General features: G+C 40.7%; 1 protein-coding gene and 1 long non-coding RNA gene across 2 annotated transcripts in view; one reads left to right on the top strand and one right to left on the bottom strand.

The window, feature by feature from the left end:
• LOC131137851 (uncharacterized) overlaps nucleotides 1-22,974 on the top strand; it is an 83,464-nt gene that overhangs the window by 26,345 nt on the left and 34,145 nt on the right. The window lies entirely within an intron of this gene.
• kctd16b (potassium channel tetramerization domain containing 16b) overlaps nucleotides 11,325-22,974 on the bottom strand; it is a 78,313-nt gene continuing 66,663 nt past the window's right edge. Inside the window, exon 3 of the mRNA XM_058086218.1 lies at nucleotides 11,325-21,374. Coding sequence (XP_057942201.1) covers nucleotides 20,911-21,374 — 464 coding nt within the window. The 3' untranslated portion in view covers nucleotides 11,325-20,910. The remainder of the gene's footprint in view (nucleotides 21,375-22,974) is intronic.

The raw sequence follows: 22,974 nt of genomic DNA, 5'->3' as shown, positions 1-22,974 counted from the left end.
CTGGGCTGATTCCTCACCTTTCTTAGAATCATTGAGACCCCACGAGGTGATATCTTGCATGGGGCTCCACTCCGATTGAGATTGACCGTCATGTTTAGCTTCTTCCATTTTCTAATGATAGCTCCAACAGTGGACCTTTTTTCACCAAGCTGCTTGGTAATTGCTCCGTAGCCCTTTCCAGCCTTGTGGAGGTGTACAATTTTGTCTCTGGTGTCTTTGGACAGCTCTTTGGTCTTCGCCATGTTACAAGTTAAAGTCTTACTGATTGTATGGGGTGGACAGGTGTCTTTATGCAGCTAACGACCTCAAACAGGTGCATCTGATTCAGGATGATACATGGAGTGCAGGTGGACTTCTAATGGGCAGACTAACAGGTCTTTCAGGGTCAGAATTCTAGATGATACACAGGTGTTCAAATACTTATTTGCAGCTGTATCACACAAATAAATTGTTAAAAAATCATGCATTGTGATTTCTGGATTTTTCTTTTTAGTTTATCTCTCTCACAGTGGACATGCACCTACGATGAAAATTTCAGACCCCTCCATGATTTCTAAGTGGGAGAAATAGCAAAATAGCAGGGTGTTCAAATACTTATTTTCTGCACTGTATATATATATGTATATATATATATATATGTATATATATACCGTAATTATATACCAAAGTGTTGGAATATATATACCCTCTTAATTTCTCTGTTAAGATGGTCCGTCTCTCTTCCATGGCAGGGTTGTTCAACTGATGTTCAGTATGGTACTATAGTACTATGAACGATATTTCATTGCAGACAGAGGATGTAGTAAGTACTCCAGAACGTGGAACACCTGTAGTTGCAAGGCTTGATCAACCTCCATTTCTGCAGAACAGCTTTAAAGTGTTAACCATTGTTGTAACCATTTCATGATCCCTGAAACTGGCCTTTTTGTGTCATTCTGAATAATACGTATTTTTTTTCCCAGTTTTAGGTAACCTCACCTTTTTTTTCCACATTTTCACTTCACCACTTACCTTACTAATTCAAGGTATTCATTGGACAGTTTCAATAAATGGAAAAAGAGTGAGTGGTTAGCATGTTGGCCACCCAGTCAGGAGATTTGGAAGACCTGGGTTCGCATCTCTGCAACATTTTCCGTTATCACGATTGTCTAAATAGCTGGCAACACAAGCGAGCAGCATAGTAATTATCCTGCTGACAGGCAAACATGGTGGTTGTGGTGTTAGAATCAGAGTCTGGAGCCGTATGGAGACTGGACCACAGGGCAGTTTTCCAACATGACAAGATGTGACATTTGTGTGAATGTTTGACACGCCTCCACCAGCGAAGGTGCTCGATTGGGTTCAGGTGAAGGCAATGCCTTCCATGCATCGCCTTCAACCTTTAACGTCCTCAGCGAGGTACTTATCATCCTAGAGGTGTGTTTGGGCTTGTTATCACGTTGGAAAGCCACCATGTGGTCTGTGATCCAGTTTCCCAAGGGAGAGGATCGTGGTCTGCTTCACAATGTCACAAGTACATGTTGGAATTCATTTTTCTCCTCAATGAACTGCAACCACCCCAGCAGTCATGGAGCCCCAGACCATGACACCACCACCACCACTACCAGTAGACTTGTTGCTATCTTTTTAGACCAGTGGTCAATAACCTTTTTGAGCCAAGATCCATGGTCTAGGCCAGTGATTTTGAGAAACCGTCAGGTGTCCCGTGAGGAATTATCCAATATCACTTTGTATAATTAACATTTATTAATCATCATTTGCAAATATTATGTCAATAGCCATGAATATATGGACCCAAATATTCCAATTGCATTTGGTTTATTTGCTCAAACGGAAAGAATTGAACAGGGATGGAATATTCCTTTAACCAATCCGATTGAGGTATCTTGTACCCGCTCAAACGGAAATTTGTCAGGGTGCGTTCTTCTTCGTGGTGTTTTTCTTCTTCTGTTTATTGGCGGTTGGCAAGCAGCTTTCGTATGCATTAGCGCCATCTGTGAAACAGAATCTAAACCCTTCTATACTTTATTCACAAGTGCAGTTTTATTAAAAAAGAAAATATATATCTATATAAAACATGTCCCGAGTTTAATTATAAAATATTAGCAAGATTGAATTTGATCTTTTCCTGTTTAAATTAAACAAAAAACTGGCAATACAGAGTTATTCCAACAAGTCGGTATCACGTGATGTTGATGTTTATGTTTTACTGCGCATGACCCATGTAGACAAGAGATTGGAATATTCCTTTCTATGGATACCATTGTTTCCCAAAAGGTCATTCGGAAAGAGAAAAACTGCGGCAACTAGCGGCAAGCCTATCTCTGGTGTATTCAGTTGATAACCTACTACACCGGGGGTGGGCAAACTACGGCCCGGGGGCCATATGCGGCCCACCAAGCGTTTGAATCCGGCCCGCCAGTTGCTTTCTACGTATTTCAACTTTTAACATACAAACTGGCAACATGACTTGCAAGTCGGATGTTTATTTATTTAGTAAAAAAACAAAACTGTAAAATTAAATTACATAGTTTGATGTAGTCTGATATTTAAAGGGACATGAGAACATACAGCTGATAGTATAACACTTTTAGAGATAAAATTAGACAAATAATTCAAGGAAAATTATAAGCATAAAATAGTGTGTGTGTGTTAAATATATGTTCTGGCCCTCCGGACAATTTTGTTAAATCAATGCCGCCCACGAGTCAAAATACTTGCCCACCCCTGTACTACATAGTCCCACGGCCCTTGTTGCCCACTTGGTGCAAAACTCAAAGTTTAGGTGACTATAGGTGGCGTTTGAGGCCCAAGTCCTTAACAACGGTCGTGATAGTCGAAGGTTTACAGAGTGCCAATATCGGTAGGTATTTCTCCTCTCCCAGAGCTATGATGTTGATTTTGACAACATCATATTTCCGTGGCGTATTACCACCAGAATAGCATAACAAAGTGCAAAAAATGTAATTAATAAGAGATATTATCCACTATTGTATTCATTGTATTCATCGCCGCTTCATGCTGAAACTATTTCTCGAGCAAGCCCGATGTTTATGAATCAAATTTACGTTTTTAATTAAGACATGGCAGCACGTACACAAGCAAGAAACGCCATGACCTACGTATGACCTTTTTATTGGCTTGCTGAAGGATGTAATCCTGTACCTGGTATCAATACTGGATGTTTTCATCACTGTTGTGCCAAGATAATGATGTGCTACATTGTGATATTGATATTTTCTTTCACCCTTTTGGTCTGTTGAGGCCTTTCAAATTGAAAGGTTATTCTTGCGTGGAATACCCGAATTACACTTTGAGACTTCTTTTGAATATGATCAGTTCCTGCAACCTTGGGTTTTATTCCATAGCTAATTGGTTCTCCTTCTTGTATTGTATCGTTAGCTTTTAGCCTTTTCATCTTTATGCCATTTTTTCCCCTTTCTCTTCTCATTTATTCTCTTTTTAGCACTTCTGACCTACTCTAGTGGCCCCGGGTGTACAGAACTTTATAGAACCTGGCGTAACCGAGATGGTCGGAAGCGCTATCTATCTCAACTAAATCTATGGCATCTCGGATAGATTAAATAGAATTCTATTTATAGAGAGTCGGTTGGATGAGAGCGAACCCATTCTCTTGTGTGGCACGGTGCATTAGCCTCTAACAATAGTTGAAAAGAGTGAAGAGATTTGCCGGGGCAGAACGATTGGGACTTCCTCTGTAATGGCTTCGGCATCGTGACAATGACGCCGCATCACAAGATCAAGAGGGTTCGGTCTACTCCACTTAAAACTGTCAAAGAGTGGCATTTGCTCCCGTCTCGGAGCTAATCTACATTCAATTTGATTTGGTGCAGATGCATCTAACCTCTAGGCTCATTGTCGTTTAAGCTAGAATACTCACAGTATCCAGTTAGCGCTAGCTGTTATGTCCGCTTTGTCACGCAGTGGCAGCAAATTATAGACGCCTGAGGGTCACTTTTACAGTTTCGGATTTTTTCTGCTTGTCTGCTTTTGTTTTATCACAACATTGATTGAACATAATTGAACAATATGGTTTGCTGCACGGTGATCGAGTGGTTAGCTTGCAGACCTCACAGCTAAGAGACCCGAGTTCAATCCCACCCACCCCCTTTTGTGGAGTTTGCATGTTCTCCCCGTGCATGCGTGGGTTTTCTCCGGGGACTCCAGTTTCTTCCCACATTCCAAAAACATGCTAGGTTAATTAGCAACTCCAAATTGTCCATAGGTATGAATGTGAGTGTGAATGGTTGTTTGTCTATATGTGCCCTGTGATTGGCTGGCCACCAGTCCAGGGTGTACAAAAAGTTGGGATAGGCTCCAGCATAGCCGTAACCCTAGTGAGAATTAGCGGCATAAGAAATGGATGAAAATTTACATACAGTATATTTTGTTAAGTTGCTGTGTGATGAATTTAGTACCGTTAGTAATGAAGACAGCTGGGATAGGCTCCAGCACCCCCTGCAACCCTTGTGAGGATAAGCGGTAGAAAATGAATTCATGAATTCATGAATATTGCAAAAAAATAAAAAAAACATTACATTACATATATAATAATTTTAAAAATTACTTAAAATATTAATTTAGATGTATTTTAATTTCTATTAGTTTACATATTTTTATTACATTTTTTAAATATGAAAAATAATTTTATTACCCTCTGTGATCTCTGTGCAGAGTTTGCATGTTCTCCCCGTGCATGCGTGGGTTTTCTCTGGGTACTCCGGTTTCCTCCCACATTCCAAAAACATGCTAGGTTAATTAGCGACTCCAAATTGTCCATAGGTATGAATGCAAGTGTGAATAGTTGTTTGTCTGACAGCTGGGATAGGCTCCAGCACCCCACTGCAACCCTTGTAAGGATAAGCGGTAGAAAATGAATGAGTGAATTCATGAATATTGCAAAAAAAAAGTACAAAAAACACTGACATTACAGCCATGCTGTGTTTGTTTTGAGTCAATCCTACTCGGCGTACGGTAGGTAAATTTAATTGCCATGCTTGTCATGATGAGCCACCTCTATTAACCTGCAACTGCGTTACATAACTAGTCGCAACCTTGCTGCTTGGATGACACTTAAGAGCGGAAACGTAGCTGACTAAACAACAAACTGTGCCGCATAATAAAAGGCGATGCGTTCACTGATCAACAAGGGACTGACTTTACATTTAATGATGTTTACACCCCAAAGCGGTTATGTTGCGGCCAGTATTAACATAATCAAGTGTAATAACTTAAGAGCATTTGGAGCCCACACGCTGGGATGATTATGCATTCATAGCATTTGGTGCTCGTGTTTGTTGATTGTGCGTCTTTTTTACTGCTGAAGCAGATGAACAATCTGTTGTCAAGCAAACGTCTAAAAATACGGAGAGGTAAAAATAGATGGCCTAGTTTTTTTTTTTTTTTTGGACAATGACAACAGTTTGAAGCATTGTACTATCACAATTCGTCTGCAGAAATGCTTATTATTATACAGTATTGATTATACAGTATATCCAACATCAAAAACTTGGAAGGTTCATTCATTTATTTTCTACTGCTTATCTTCACAAGGGTCGCGGGGGTGCTGTAGCCTATCCCAGCTGTCTTAGGGCGAGAGGCGGGGTACACCCTGGACTGGTCGCCAGCCAATCACAGGGCACATATCGACAAACAACCATTCACACTAATAATAGTCATCATCATCATAATGTTCTATCCATGTTCTACGCCGCTTATCCTCACGAGGGTTACAGGAGGGTGCTGGAGCCTATCCCAGCTGTCTTGGGGCGAGAGGCGGGGTACAACACTGTGTCATCTTTCAAAGAACACATGACTAACAGCACTAAATTCATCACACAGCAACTTAACACTCAAATGATTCATTTGTTCATTCATTCATTCATTCATTCATTTTCTACCGCTTATCCTCACGGGGGTCACAGGAGGGTGCTGGAGCCTATCCCAGCTGTCTTCATTACTAACAGTACTAAATTCATCACACAGCAACTTAACAAAATATACTGTATTTAAATTTTCATCCATGTCTCATGTCGCTAATTCTCACTAGGGTTACGGCTATGCTGGAGCCTATCCCAACTTTTTGTACACCCTGGACTGGTGGCCAGCCAATCACAGGGCACATATAGACAAACAACCATTCACACTCACATTCATACCTATGGACAATTTGGAGGTTTTGCATGTGGGAGGAAACCGGAGTACCCGGAGAAAACCCACGCATGCAAACTCCACACAGAGATGGCCGAGGGTGGAATTGAACTCGGATTTCCGAGCTGTGAGGCCTGCATGCTAACCGCTCGTCCACCATGCAGCCCAAAACGGAAGGTGCCAGACCTTCTAATAATAAGACCGCAATAATCCAGGGATTGCTGTACATATAATGGTAAATGTTTGTGGCACATTACACTAAATGTGTAACCGCTCACATGTGGGAAAAAAAAAAAAAAAAAGTATCCCCACAGTGACTTGCCCACACACGTCGAGTCAAATCGGCATGCTTGCTGCGTCTATTGTGTCACTGCCATGGCACAGCAGGTAACTCCAATGGCAAGTAACGTTTGTCTCGCTTCACTTCACAAAGGGATAAAAAATGTTCTTCTAATCACGAGAATGCAATATAAAGGCTCCTGCCTCCACAACTTCAGAATAATTTTGGATCATCATCCTTTTGTGCACAAAAGCTGGTGTTATGTGATTGTTCCACACAATGCCTGGCATCCGGTGTCTTTCAGCGTGGAGACAATGGTGATTCACATCTGATTGCAGGCCGGCTGCAATGGAGCTACAGCTCTTGGAGATGAATGTTGACATACTTACTGTACATTTTTTACATTTGCATATTTGCAGCAGGACTGCATGGCGGTTGAGTGGTTAGTGCGCAGACCTCACAGCAATTCCACCCTCGGCTATCTCTGTGTGGAGTTTGCATGTTCTCCCCGTGCATGCGTGGGTTTTCTCCCACATTCCAAAAACATGCTAGGTTAATTGGCCACTCCAAATTGTCCATAGGTATGAATGTGAGTGTGAATGGTTGTTTGTCTATATGTGCCCTGTGATTGGCTGGCTACCAGTCCGGGGTGTACAAAAAGCTGGGATAGGCTCCAGCATAGCCGCAACCCTAGTGATGATTAGCGGCATAAGAAATGGATGAAAATGTACATACAGTATATCTTGTTAAGTTGCTGTGTGATGAATTTAGTGCTGTTAGTAATGTGTTCTTTGAAAGATGACACAGTGTGTCAGACCGTTGACCTCTTGAGATTTTTGATGGGTTGACAATTTTTTACTCCAAATAGTCCATAGGTATGAATGTGAGTGTGAATGGTTGTTTGTCTATATGTGCCCTGTGATTGAATGAATGAATGAATGAATATTTGCAACAAAAATATGATATGCATGGCAACCATACTCATAGCTGTATTGCGCTGCTGTTGTGTGTTCAGGTAAGAATAAAGCCGTTAAATCTTTTTTTTTTTTTTTTTGACAGCCCTAAATAATTTTATTAAGATTATGTACCTAATGTTGTGGCTGATTAGTGTCGATCCATCTGTGCACCTTCTTGTCTCTCATGTCTTCCCTTGAGCAAACGTCGCCTTCCTTCTGTTACCGTCGTCCTTCATCACTGATGTCATCTTTGCTTTTCTCACCTTCCGCCCTCATTGAATACTCGGCTCTTTCGCACCTTTCCTTCACACTTCCATTCACACGTCTCCCCCTTCCATTACTGGTTTTATCCGTGCTTTCATCAGTCGGCTGAATCCGAGCTTGAGAAGAAGTCTTCTGTCACCTCATGTTGATGACGGCTAATTCCTTCGTAGCTTTTTTCAGTCTTCTTATTCTAGCAGGATAAAGTGACACGCGTGTTTTTGGGATGTGGGAGGAAACAGGAGTACCCGGAGAAAACCCACGTAGAGAAACACAGCGGAGAATCAAACCTTCCCGATCTCCTGACTACTCGGCCACTCTGCATTAGTGTTGAAAATAATTTAAAGCTGTGAATGTGAGAAATGAGATATGGAAGAACTGCTTTCATTTTGGGGGCGATCCGGCTTACCGTGTGGATCCAGGAATTTTTGAAAGGATTCTTTATCATTGCAAGATAGACCCGTTTTTTGCTATTTGTGAATATAACTCCACAAAAAAATGTTCAAAGCGCTTGGAAAAAAAAAATTCCAACAGGTTCTACAAAATATCAAAGACGGATCAAAAAAATGTAGGATTATTATTTTGGTGTGAATCACAATATGAGGGCAACAATGGCGCTTGGCTAGTTTATTTTTTTAAACTTTCATCGAACTTCCTGGCTTCCCACTGTCACATTTTTTCAAAAATATATGAATTAATAAATGATGCTTTTGTGGTTGAATTTGGTGTATTATAAATCAGGCAATATAAGTAATAATAATAATAAAATAATACAACAAGCCACGCTTATTTATTTGTCTTATTTATGTCTCAAATTGGGGCGGCACGGCGGGTGAGTGGTTAGCGCACAGACCTCACAGCTAGGAGACCAGGGTTCAATTCCACCCTCTGCCATCTCTGTGTGGAGTTTGCATGTTCTCCCCGTGCATGCGTGGGTTTTCTCCGGGTACTCCGGTTTCCTCCCACATTCCAAAAACATGCTAGGTTAATTAGCGACTCCAAATTGTCCATAGGTATGAATGTGAGTGTGAATGGTTGTTTGTCTATATGTGCCCTGTGATTGGCTGGCGACTAGTCCAGGGTGTACAAAAAGTTGGGATAGGCTCCAGCATAGCCGTAACCCTAGTGAGGATTAGTGGCATATGAAATGGATGAAAATTTACATCCAGTATATCTTGTTAAGTTGCTGTGTGATGAATTTAGTGCTGTTAGTAATGTGTTCTTTGAAAGATGACACAGTGTGTCAGACCGTTGACCTCTTGAGATTTTTGATAGTCCATAGGTATGATTGTGAGTGTGAATGGTTGTTTGTCTATATGTGCCCTGTGATTGGCTGGCGACCAGTCCAGGGTGTACCCCGCCTCTCGCCCCAAGACAGCTGGGATAGGCTCCAGCACCCATGCAACCCCCGTGAGGAAAAAGCGGTAGAAAATGAATGAATGAATGTCTTAAATTGTTTATTTACATTTTTACGTCTATTATATTGAGTAATATGAGTGTAAAGGTGACTATAGGGGTGTTACTTCATGTCTAGAGGGCTCTGATCATTTCGAAGGTTTGATTTATAAATCCTACTTCATGGAAATTTGCTTATCACTGAAGCAATAAACTGTGTTAAATGAAGGGTTAGACCACTATATGTTCCTCATGTACCACCAGTGGTCCGCGGACCACATTTTGAGAAACACTGTGCTGATTCAGCTAAAATTGTCTTTGTCCTCGTGGGTATTCTGTTTCCCATTCCAAAGTAAATGAATTGCACACACACTGACTGAATCACATCACCCAATTTAGAACGGAAGCTAGTTTGAAAACAAGACAAGCAACGAGTTGGGTTCATTGTCGTCTTAACACCAACTGGCCATTTAAGAGCTTTGTTAAAACCTCACATATATATTTATGAGTGCGGGAGTATGGGTTTAGAAGATGCAGCCGAGCATAGAATGCATACGTAGTAAACTTCACATATAAAGAAAGGCCCCCGGTGCAAACCAGTGGACCACATCGCGCAAACCCTTCTCTGCAATTCAACTATTGATTACTGTGTCTACCTGCTCTCGGCCCCTTGTCTTCTCGCCTGTCAGACGTTGGTTTGTTGGACTCCCCTTGCTCCACTGCACACTGCCTGCACCTGGGAATGAAGAGTCTTAGCAAGTTATATTGCCTTTTATAATACTCGGGAATCCACAGCTGGGTCTTTTTTCCTCATCTGGCTTTTCTGTCAGTGATGAAATCTCAGTTGTAGGTTGTTTAAGTACAGCTGAAAGTACTAGAAAATGAAATGAAATGACAACTATGCCGGTACAATCATCCCTTCATTCCAATATCGTTCCCTTGCTCCTTGTTTTTTTTTCCCAGAAATTCATTATTAATAAATGATACTGTTTCATAGTAGGGCTGCACGGCGGACAAGTGGTTAGTGCGCAGACCTCACAGCTTGGAGACCCAAGTTCAATCCCACCCTCGGTCATCTCTGTGTGGAGTTTGCATGTTCATGTTGCATGTTGCATGCGTGGGTTTTCTCCGGGTACTCCGGTCTCCTCCCACATTCCAAAAACATGCTAGGTTAATTGGCGACTCCAAATTGTCCATAGGTATGCTACCCTGTGATTGGCTGGCCACCAGTCCAGGGTGTACCCCGCCCCTCACCCGGAGACAGCTGGGATAAGCTCCAGCATCCCCTGCAACCCTTGTGAGGATAAGCGGTAGAAAATGAGTGAATTCATGAATATTGCAAAAAAAGTACAAAAAACACTGACATTACATATATAATAATTTTAAAAATTACTTAAAATATTAATTTAGGTGTATTTTCTATTTCTATTAGTTTACATATTTTTATTACATTTTTTAAATATGAAAAATAATTTTATTACTAGGCTGCACGGCGGTCGAGTGGTTAGCGCGCAGACTTCACAGCTAGGAAACCCAATTCAATCCCACCCACTGTGATCTCTGTGTGGAGATAGGATGTTCTCCCTGTGCATGCGTGGGTTTTCTCCGGGTACTCCACTTTCCTCCCACATTCCAAAAACATGCTAGGTTAATTAGCGACTCCAAATTGTCCATAGGTATGAATGTGAGTGTGAATGGTTGTTTGTCTATATGTGCCCTGTGATTGGCTGGCCACCAGTCCAGGGTGTACCCCGCCTCTCGCCCAAACACATCTGGGATAGGTTCCAGCACCCCCCCCCTCGTGACCCTCGTGAGGATAAGCGGTAGAAAATGAATGAATTAATTACTGTTTTGTGGTTGAATACGGCCACAAAATATATTAATATTAATAGTCCAAAATTTATGATACCATATCATGATATAGTAAAGGAAATATTGCACTATCATGGTTCACTCTGTGAAGTTGTGGAATTGCCATTTGTGACACGTATTTTCTTGCAGGCCATTCATACTGTCTGTCAAACATTTGCAGCATTTCTTGAAAGGAATTCTTTATTTTTAGACGATTAGCCACTGGTTAATTGGCGACTCCAAATTGTCCATAGGTGTGAATGTGAGTGTGAATGGTTGTTTGTCTATATGTGCCCTGTGATTGGCTGGCGACCAGTCCAGGGTGTACCCCGCCTCTCGCCCGAAGACAGTTGGGATCAAAACAACTGATGTAGTTTTTTAAGTACACATGAAGCAGCCTTGTTCTGGAGTGAAATTCCATAGTTGTCATTTTATTGGATAATTTCATACATCTGTAGAGGAACAATAGACACTATCAACGTATTTGTGCTTTTCTTTTTTTTATATATATGTATCAGTTTGGACATAAGATTCTTCACGAGAACAGACTAATCTGTCATAGATTTTTCATTACCAAACATGCTCACAACATTTCAGAACCATTTTTTCTTTTTTTGAGTGTGTGTATCAGAACAACATACATCAACAACAGACGCCCTTTAGTTATCAAACAGTAATGTGCCGAGAAATGTGATTTTTCTTTGCGGTTTACAGACTTGTAAAAAAAGGCAGGAGTTCCAGAACCGGGCAACGTAGGAATTGTTCACTTCATTTGACTTCAAATCAACAAACTCACAAACATTTCACAGTCTTGCTTTTCATACATCACATTTGACTTGACACAAAAACGGCTTCAGTCCAAAAAAAAAGTGTTCTAGTTCCGGGGGAATCCAAGTTTCTGGATCTGTATGTCTTTTATGAAAATATAATAACAAGATCAGAAGGTTAGATGGAACAAGTTCTGGCCTCTGGTCAAATGTAAGACACATCACTTGGAAAAAGTATTGTTAGAATTCGGTCTCGGTGAAATACTCTGTTGCTTATATGTAAGCTTTTTTTCGGGACTTCATACATTGTGCAAAAGATCTGTAGTCGTGTCTACAAGGCCACCGGGTGTCATTCTGCTTGACAGCGCGCTCCCTTTGCATGTCCAGTGATGGCGTCTTGAAAATAGGTTCAGTTTTTCCACACAAAGAAACCAAACAGCACAAAAAAAAACAGCCTTGGATGTCAGAAATTTATGGCAAAAAGGAAAAAGCAACAAAAGTCTTTTCCAGCTCCCAACTTTTCTAAAATACAACACATTGCCAGAACATCTACGATATGTAAATAAATTGATCATAAAGTAGTTTGAAGACCAAAAAAAAAAAAACCCAAACATATTTACCCGGATATAAGACAGCCCTGAATATAATACTTTGTTCACACACTGCAGGTTATGATGCCCTTTTTTTGTCTTTCAATGTCAAATACGACTTATACAGTCCAACGTTATGCAAGTAAACCCCAATTCATGGTCTCAGTCTAATTTCAAGAATTTTGTCAACATTTTCTAAACCAAATTATTAAGTTACTACGTCTTTAAGTACCTTTTCCCAAGTCTCTGCAAAACAAGCCTTTCTTTCTGACATATAGGTTGGATATACAGTCCTAATATATTGTGGTTAGAATAGCAAAATATTGAAAGACATGTTATATTTAATATTCATAGACATCAGAGACATGACGTTAGATGACATGACCTTTCGCTCTGCATAGAGATTGGCTACAGAGCCAACATGCCATGGCTGAGATCGGGTGAAGACAAGGTTCTCCTCTGAGTCCGTGTGGAAGTGGTAACTTTTTGCCCTTCTTTGTCCTTCTTTCGGTTTGAACAAGTAAATTGGAGAGGCTAATGAGTTAGCTCTGTAGATTACGTACTGTGATTTATAGCCACATACGAAGGTTGTGTTTGAAAATGGTACTGTTTGCAATGACATGAAAAAAATCAAAGGAGCAAAAAAAAAAAAAAAAATTGAAATCGATCTGCTGTGTGAACTTGGCCAACCCCTCATTTTCAATACTTGTTTTTGGAAAAATATTTGTTTTAGACAAAATATTTCTTAGCTGGTGCCTGCTGTGTTGTTTGCTAACTTGCCAGCAACCTTTGACACACTTTCATTTCACTGATGAGTGGGAGTGCCAGGCAGAAAAGCTTTGACTTGCTTGCCGAGAAGTTGTTAAGTGTTTCTCAATACAAGACAACCAGTCTTTTTCAGACTTCTTTCTAAGGAATAAATAAAATTCTTAAATTTTTGTGTCATTCCGGTATGTGACGGATTGAAGAAATAAACATTTTAATCATTGAGACAATAAAAAATTCTCAATAATGATTTTTTTAATGATCCGACATGATGGTGGTATCCAGTCTAGAGCAGTGTTTTTCAACCTTTTTTGAGCCACGGCACGTTTTTTACCATTGGAAAAATCTTGTTGCACACCACTAACCAAAAATGTTCCAAAATGTCACCACGACCTCACACGTGCATCAATAAGTCTATCGGAGGAACAAGGTAGGTGTTGCCACACGGACCAATATTACATTGCTCTGCCAGTCTTTACACCACAGACACTCCACAGTAGCCACGTTTTTACATCACCACTTTTTCTCTTTCCGAATGACCTTTCGGGAAACAATGGTATCCATGGAAAGGAATATTCCAATCTCTTGTCTACATGCGCCGTGAAAATCAACCAGAATAGTCAATGGGTCATGCACGGTAAAACGTAAACATCAACATCACGTGATACCGACTTCCCCGAGTTTTTCTTTCACTTGTTGGAATAACTCCGTATTGCCAGTTTTTCGTCTGTCCAGTCTTGAAATTTAGTTTGAATCAAAAAAAACTTTGCTTAGTCCAGTGCCGATTGCTGGCCTCCATTTTTAAAACCGAAGAACGTCTGGATCTGCGTGTTACGTCATATCTGAGCATGCGCTGAAAGAACGCACCCGGGATCAATTTAAACAGGAAAAGATCAAATTCAATCTTGCTAATATTTTATAATTAAACTCAGGACATGTTTTATATAGATATATTTTTTCTTTTTTAATAAAACTGGACTTGTGAATAAAGTATAGAAGGGTTTAGATTCTGTTTCACAGATGCCGCTAATGCACACGAAAGCTGCTTGCCAACCGCCAATAAAAAACAGAAGAAGAAAAACACCACGAAGAAGAACGCACCCTGACAACTTTCCGTTTGAGCGGGTACAAGATACCTCAATCGGATTGGTTAAAGGAATATTCCATCCCTGTTCAATTCTTTCCGTTTGAGCAAATAAACCAAATGCAATTGGAATATTTGGGTCCATATATTCATGGCTATTGACATAATATTTGCAAATGATGATTAATAAATGTTAATTATAAAAAGTGATATTGGATAATTCCTCACGGCACACCTGACGGTTTCTCAAGGTACACTAGTGTGCCGCGGCACAGTGGTTGAAAATCACTGGTCTAGAGTATGGCTTTAATCCATTGGGGGGGTGTTAACACCCTTAAATCCTTTTCCTACCGGTATTTCATAACATCTTGCACAGTAAAACATCTATTTGATGGTCAAAATCAAGAGATTCTGCCTCGTTCAGTCGGTAATGTTGTCTTTATTGCACACGTTCATGATTTGGATGATTGTTCGGATGTTTTATGTAATGATTGTAGCAGCAGTATCCTGTCCTAAATGGCCATATTTAGGAATAGATTTCCTTTGTTTGCTTTTAGCTAACAAAATTATGTGAAAATGTGTCTTTTTTTTTGTTTTTATATATTTTTTCCCCCTCAATTTCTCAGTGAGAGATGGTATTGAGATGTAAAATGTTTTACCGATGCATAGCCATGGAGGAATTCTACGCTTTTGTTTTGTGCGTTAACGCAAATTGAACAACACTGCCTCACATTAAGCGCTGAGGAACAGCGTCTATACTGAGATTTGTTTTCTTGTTTATATTAACACCCTTGATGTTCCGTTCCTGGGATGTTGTCATTGGAGACTGTTTGTCATAAAACGTGCTGCATCGCCTGAAGCCACGATTGGCCTTCCTTTCACCTCCATTATAACACAAACTAATACCTGTAAAATGACTTTTTATGTAACCAGCTTGCCAAGGAATTAGTTCATAAAATACACAAATTGTGTTGCAAATGACAAATCATAGGAATGAAATGCATTTGTTTGATGGCGTGTGCTGCGCTGGTTGCCTATTTAGCTAGGTAGCATGGATAGATTCTAATATGTGCTGCATTTAGTCACGTCGAATGATCTTCATTTATTCATTCATTCATTTTCTACCACTTATCTTCACGAGGGTGCTGGAGCCTATCCCAGCTGTCTCCGGGTAAGAGGCGGGGTACACTCTGGACTGGTGGCCAGCCAATCACAGGGCACATATAGACAAACAACCATTCAGAATCACATTCATACCTATGGACCTCCAACGACCTTTGGAGTCGTTGGAGTAATTAACCTAGCGGTCGAGTGGTTAGCGCGCAGACCTCACAGCTAGGAGACCAGGGTTCAATTCCACCCTCGGCCATCTCTGTGTGGAGTTTGCATGTTCTCCCCGTGCAAGCGTGGGTTTTCTCCGGGTACTCCGGTTTCCTCCCACATTCCAAAAACATGCTAGGTTAATTAGTGACTCCAAATTGTCCATAGGTATAAATGTGAGGATTATTATTGTTATTATCATTATCATTATTATCATTATTGTTATAATCTTTATCATTATGACCATCATTATAATCATCATTAATATTACCATTTCCATCATTATAGTTAACAATTTTTGGATTTTATTTTTTAATCATTTAATTTTACGGACTTCATTGCTTCTCATAGAGTGCTGTATCATTCCATCTGTTGTTTTCTGAAATCCGCAGTATTTGTGCTTTTATTGTCAATTTATTAGTCCACTTTTTTTGTAACATTTACATATCATTTTCTGGATTGCATGTGTCTAATCATCTACTTAATCTATTTAATCAATCTAACTTAATCATCTATTGAGGAAATTTAAGCCGATAACAATAACTTTTGGCTTCTCAAGACCAATAACGATAAGTAATTATAGATGTAGTTTGTTGACTCCTAGTGGTAAGTACGACTCAAAGAAAGTTGGATTTGACAAATTGTAATTGAAGTACAAACCGCGTGGCTCAAATGGGCGTACTTGGCGACAAAAGCCGGTATCTTTAACACTAACAAAGGGGTTGGTTATCCACCAGCATTGGCTTTGGCCCTCTGGTTTCTGGCAAACATTTCCAATGCAGCGGCGATAGGAACAAGCCCTGGGCTTGGTTTGATGTGTTGACTTGAATTTTTTTTTGTACTCTTTATGGAATGTTTGCCGAGCATTTGGCTAAATGTCTTTAGTCCCACATGATTGACGACATGTTTGTTTACAACATCAGAGGAAGGCACAATAGCCGTTTGTAGCACGTCACTGAAAGCTTTTTTTTTTAATGTTATCGGGTATGATGTCATAATGCCTCACATCGGCCCGATAATTGGACATTGAAAAATTCAGCGTAACAATAGCATAGCTGACCTTGACCTTACAGTCTTTCCCAACTATGAGTTTTTCCTAGCTCTAATGACGACTTTTGTGATTCCAAGGCACGAGAAGGCTGCTGAGCATGACAAGTATGTTTTGTGGTAGATTGATGTGTTTGTGTTGTTGTTTTTTTTTTTTTGTATGTCGCCATGGAAGCTGGTTTCATTCAGAATGCATTTTTTGGTTTAAAGAAAAACAAGTTTGACAGCACTTCAATGCACGCTGACTGACAGTAAATGCATCATTCCCTCCCTTCCTTCCTTCCTTCCTTCCTAAATGTGCATTCGACACTCAAGGTATTCCGAATGAAAACAGCTTCTCATATCCGTTTGAGTATCAGTGAACTGTCAGCATATTCCAGCCTGACCGGAACACTATTTCAACCGGTTCATGTTTCATACATACAGTATACCACAGTAGTATATGTGATACAGTAGTTTAGGGGGGGGGGGGGGGGGTGTTTTATATTTCCCCATGCATCCTTGATGGAGCAACATAAAAAAACTACAATGATGAATGAGTCCTATATACAATAAATCTGGGTATTATGTACATATATAATACATTTAACATGGTTACATGTATGGTGTTTATTTACATGTGATACATTGCTAAGAGAAATCAAACCCAAGCTAAAAACACAAGTGATAATTACGGACCTTTTTGATAAATTTAAACATTATGGACAAAATAAGCATCCTTATTACACTAAAAGTCAGTAGGTATAAAAAATAAGTTTTATTTTCATTCAATAATTTGTATTAACATAGTATTGTCTTTTTTTAAAATAAGTATTTAATTTTGTGCTTTTTAAATATATTAAATGCTTTTCATAGGTTTTATTAAATCATTTCATTAAAGTAAGCCTGCGTATTTTATGCTAATGAGCTGTGTTTTATACATTTGACATATACGCTGTAAATCCGCTACGGTGCTAACATTACACTCACATCATGTTGGGTTAGCCTATTTGCTGGGGGGGCTTTACAATTCCCATACCTGCCGTTGACTAAAGGATAGTTGGCAGAGCTAGAGGCTTTATTTTAGAAGTGTAGCGAAGCCTGTTGTATACATGGGGTGGGCTCATCTAGTAAGGGGCAGCTCAAAGGCGATGTCGAAACACATGAAAGATCATAAACCTTGCAATCTACGTAAACTCCATCCTACTTTTTCAGCGTCACTCATTAGCGCCGATGACTTGGATGCTTATTTTCATCGGAGATCAACAATCTGACAAGAAAGACCGTAAACCTTGCAATCCTACGTAAACTCCAACCCTACCTTTCCAGTGTTACTCGTTAGCGCAGATAACTTGGATGCTTATTTTCATCGGAGTTTAACACTTCAACATGAAAGACCATAAACCTTGCAATCCTACGTAAACTCCATCCTACTTTTCTAGCGTTACTCGTTAGCGCAGATGACTTGGATGCTTTTTTTCATCGGAGTTCAACAATTCAACATGAAAGACCGTAAACCTTGCAATCCTATGCCGGCGACTGGACGCTTATTTTCATTGGAGTTCAACAATTCAACATCTGATCAAACTTACTTAAGATTTGTCCGATCAAAACACAATCACGACATATTAGCATCCACTTCACTACTTCCTGAATCTGCACTCTAAGCATCATGGGAACTGTAGTTCCTTTAGCCATCACTTAGCCTCATCATTGTTCAAAAAGTAGTCTGGAATTTTCAGTACTCGTTCCGTCGATAGGGGTTCTGGTCAGGTTCATTAATAACTGTAAACAAGAACCACATATCAGTGTTGCCACCGGAGCCCCTCATCAAGAACTATTGATCATCTTGTCAGTAGAGAACATCAGCGTATGCGCCGGTAACGCTAGCAAGGGTTGTATCTTGTCTAAAGTGTTGTTGTACAAATGTTTTAATGGCTTAATGAATCCACAGTCTTTATTTGAGCTGCTGATGATGTAATAAACACATGTAATATAAAGTGAAACATTTGTGTGGGTGCGCTCCATCAGAGCTTTTATTGAACTTGTGTATTTCTCTGTGATTTGACCATCAAAACCTTCACTTTATTGCCCATCTCGGAAATTGCTCTGCAGAAGCCAAAGCAATTCACAGCAATGTGATTCACTCGGGGGCGCCTTTTGCAGTAGAAACTCATATTGGAAAAGGGGTGGGGGTGGGGGGGGTGTGGGTATTCATTTGTGCGCTGATGAAATTGCAGCAATTCCATTCCTTCTGATGTAAGCAAATGCAAATAAATACAATCAAATAAAATAGTAACATGTACCCACGCGGCACTATTCATAGTAAGACCACCAAGGTTGACCTATAGGCCCCCATAGCTAACCACTTCACACAAAGGGGTGACAATAATTAAAAACCTGCATGCTGACAATTTGCTTTCTATTATTTTTCTGACAATTTCCCAAAATCTTAGATTGACTTGGAATTTTTCAAGCAACTCAATTCGCTTTACAAAACACCCAATAGCCACGTTTACATGAGTTTTTCTCTTTCCGAAAGACCTTTCCGAAAGCAATGGTATCCATGGAAAGGAATATTCCAATCACGTGTCTACATGCGCCGCTATAATCAACCAGAATGGTCAATGGGGCATGCCCAGTAAAACGTAAACATCAACATCACGTGATACCGACTTCCTTGAGTTTTTCTTTCACTTGTTGGAATAACTTCGTATTGCCAGTTTTTCCTTCGTCCAGTCTTGAAATTTAGTTTGGATCAAAAACGTCTCTCGAGCTGCGTGTTACGTCATATCTCAGCATTCGCTGAAAGAACGCACCCGGGAACAGGAAAAGATAAAGTTTAATCTTGCTAATATTTTATAATTAAACTCATTCATTCATTCATTTTCTACCGCTTTTCCTCACGAGGGTCGCGGGGGGTGCTGGAGCCTATCCCAGCTGTCTTCATTACTAACGGTACTAAATTCATCACACAGCAATTTAACAAAATATACTGTATGTAAATTTTCATCCATTTCTTATGCCGCTAATTCTCACTAGGGTTACGGCTATGCCGGAGCCTATCCCAACTTTTTGTACACCCTGGACTGGTGGCCAGCCAATCACAGGGCACATATAGACAAACAACCATTCACACTCACATTCATACCTATGGACAATTTGGAATCGCTAATTAACCTAGCATGTTTTTGGAATGTGGGAGGAAACCGGAGTACCCGGAGAAAACCCACGCATACACGGGGAGAACATGCAAACTCCACACAGAGATGGCCGAGGGTGGAATTGAACCCTGGTCTCCTAGCTGTGAGGTCAGCGCGCTAACCACTTGTCCACCGTGCAGCCCACATGTATTATATAGATATATATTTTCTTTTTTAATAAAACTGGACTTGTGAATGGCGTATAGAAGCGTATGGATTCGGTTCCATAGATGGCGCTAATGCACATGAAAGCTGCTTGCCAACCGCCAATAAACAACACAAGAAGAAAAACACCACAAAAAAGAACGCAGTCTGACAACTTTCCATTTGAGCGGGTACAAGATACCTCAATCGAATTGGGGAAAGGAATATTCCACCCCTGTGAATCTGATTATATATTCATTCGGAGTGGCACTTTTCTTTCGGAATGAGGTTAGATTCTTTCCGTTTGAGCAAATAACCCGAATGGAATTGGAATATTTGGGTCCATGTATACGTGGCTAATGTTGCCTGCTATTATTTTTCTTGGACAAATTCCCCCAAATCTCACATTGACTTGGAATATTTCAAGCAACTCAATTCGTTTTACAAAACACAAACTGTAACCAAAATTTGGTAGACAACTTTAGGGGCTGCCATCACAGACTTTTGTTGAATGATGACAAAACATTGTCGTCATAGTGGTTTGTTTTGTGTGTGTTGTTATTTTACATTTAAGCTAACTTTTGAGTTATTATTTAGTATAACTGCATTATAATTTACTTTAACTAATACAGATTATTGATTTAACAGTTTGTCCAAAAAATACTGTTACCCATGTGATTCTTTTTGCTGCTGCTTTTTGTGACGTGAGAGGAAATGATGATGCATTCGTGTGCTTTTCTGAGTAACACTCCAGCGTCAACATTAGCGAGTCGTTCTCCCGGTTCGTTCGTCTTCTCGCTTGCTTTGGTCCTCTGGTAAATTATTCAAAGAAGTGAATGGTTGAGCGAGATAACAGCACATATTGAAGAGAGTGGCTTGGAAGTAAATGCACACACATACGTTACATACATACGTTACGTCAATAAGAGAACAGTCTGGTTTTTAATGTTTCTCTCGAGCTTCGCCGTGTTGTAGCTGTTCAACCGACTGGTATAAAGGTGAGTGAGTGATTTTAATTATCTCCGTCTTTTGCCGTCACGAGGAAAATAAACGTGTAAACAGATCCTTTGGCCCTCGAGGGTGCGTTTGCAGTGTGCTCAGAGACGATATTTTCTCAACAAGTCCGCCTGCCACATGTACTTCCTCTCGGGAAACCTCTCAGGGATTTTGATCTTACGGAAGTCCTGAATGCACTTTTGCAGCTCTTCTTCTACCGTCAGCTTCTCTTTGGGCGGCCTCTTCTTGCACGCGTTGCTGTCACGCGAAGTCGACGTCAGCGTACGTAGAAGATCGCTTTTCCTTCGTTGCTCCGACTGCTGGAGCCTGGCGACCGGGCCCTTTTTCAGCGGCCTGTCCAGGGTTTGGACGTTAGCGTGAGGGTGTGGTTGGCGGCTGACGGGGCCGCAGATGACCGTCCCCTGCGGCGAGCTGGCCTCAGATTGGCTCTCCGAACTGGAGGTGGAGAGCTCGTTGAAAGACGTGCCGCTTTCGCCGTCGCCTTCGCCTTTGTGGTTCTTACAGCAGCAGTCGCAGGGAGGGGACGACCAACGTGATGGACCACCTGGAGACCCAAAAAGAAGACATTTAAATGTCTGCTATTATGCACACTGAACTTTCTAATGATATTCTAACAGTAGTATGTGGCCGATAAATGAAAAAGAAGACGATATGTTTGATAACGTGTCTGTTTTCCTCGTCTCTCGCCTCGAAACAGACAAGAAGAGAGTTCATTGTGTATTGGATCAGCACCTGGAAGCCCCATAGAACAATGGCGAACAGAGTGAGCCCTTCTGTCAGTCATACAGTCGTGGAGGGAAGTGGGGCCGCTAGCGTACACACACAGCAAATGAGTGTTGCAAGGTAAAGTATTAAAAGTTAGGAGGGAAAAAGATGTTTGCTAAGCCAAATTCCATAACCTCCGTGTGGGAATATTCTGGGCATATGAAGCCCATCGACACAAACGAGCTAATATGTCAAATGTATTCAAAAATGGTAGCAACATAAAGGGCAACAAATCAAACCCGGCCAGACCCAATTCACCCAAAAAAACAACACATCAAGACAATCACTGAGACAAACAACCATTCACACTCACATTCATACCTATGGACAATTTGGAGTCGCTAATTAACCTAGCATGTTTTTGCTAGGAAACCGGAATACCCGAAGAAAACCCACGAACGCACAGGGAGAACATGCAAACTCCACACAGAGATGGTCGAGGGTGGAATTGAACTCGGGTCTCCTAGCTGTGTGGCCTGCGCGCTAACCACTCGACCCGCCGTGCAGCCTCACTGAGACATTTGGTAAATAAAAATATAATAGCGCTAAATTGTGTGTAAGCACAGAAAGACATCGCAAAAGAAAAGCCAGTATTTCAAGAAATGCTGCAAACGTTGGAAAGCACAAATTTCCTGTGAGAAAACACACATCACAAACGGCAATATTATGATATAATGTAAAACTATTGATTTATTTACCAAATAAATCATTCATTCATTCATTCATTTTCTACCGCTTTTTCCTCACGAGGGTCGCGGGGGGTGCTGGAGCCTATCCCAGCTGTCTTTGGGCGAGAGGCGGGGTACACCCTGGACTGGTGGCCAGCCAATCACAGGGCACATATAGACAAACTACCATTCACTTTCACATTCATACCTATGGACAATTTGGAGTCGCTAATTAACCTAGCATGTTTTTGGAATGTGGGAGGAAACCGGAGTACCAGGAGAAAACCCAGACGCACGGGGAGAACATGCAAACTCCACACAGAGATGGTCAAGGGTGGAATTGAACTCGGGTTTCTTAGCTGTGTGGCCTGTGCGCTAACCACTCGACCGCCAGTGCAGCCTCACTGAGACATTTGGTTAATAAAAATGTAATAGCGCTAAATTGTGTGTAAGCACAGAAAGACATCGCAAAAGAAAAGCCAGCATTTCAAGAAATGCTGCAAACGTTGGAAAGCACGAATTTCCTGTGAGAAAACACACATCACAAACGGCAATATTATGATATAATGTAAAACTATTGATTTATTTACCAAATAAACCATTCATTCATTCATTCATTCATTTTCTACCGCTTTTTCCTCACGAGGGTCGCGGGGGGTGCTGGAGCCTATCCCAGCTGTCTTTGGGCGAGAGGCGGGGTACACCCTGGAC

This window comes from Doryrhamphus excisus, chromosome 11 (assembly GCF_030265055.1).
Source record: "Doryrhamphus excisus isolate RoL2022-K1 chromosome 11, RoL_Dexc_1.0, whole genome shotgun sequence".
NCBI classification, from domain to species: Eukaryota; Metazoa; Chordata; class Actinopteri; order Syngnathiformes; family Syngnathidae; genus Doryrhamphus; species Doryrhamphus excisus.
Note: the sequence above shows the minus strand (reverse complement) of the source record. Positions and strands in the feature narration are given on the sequence as shown.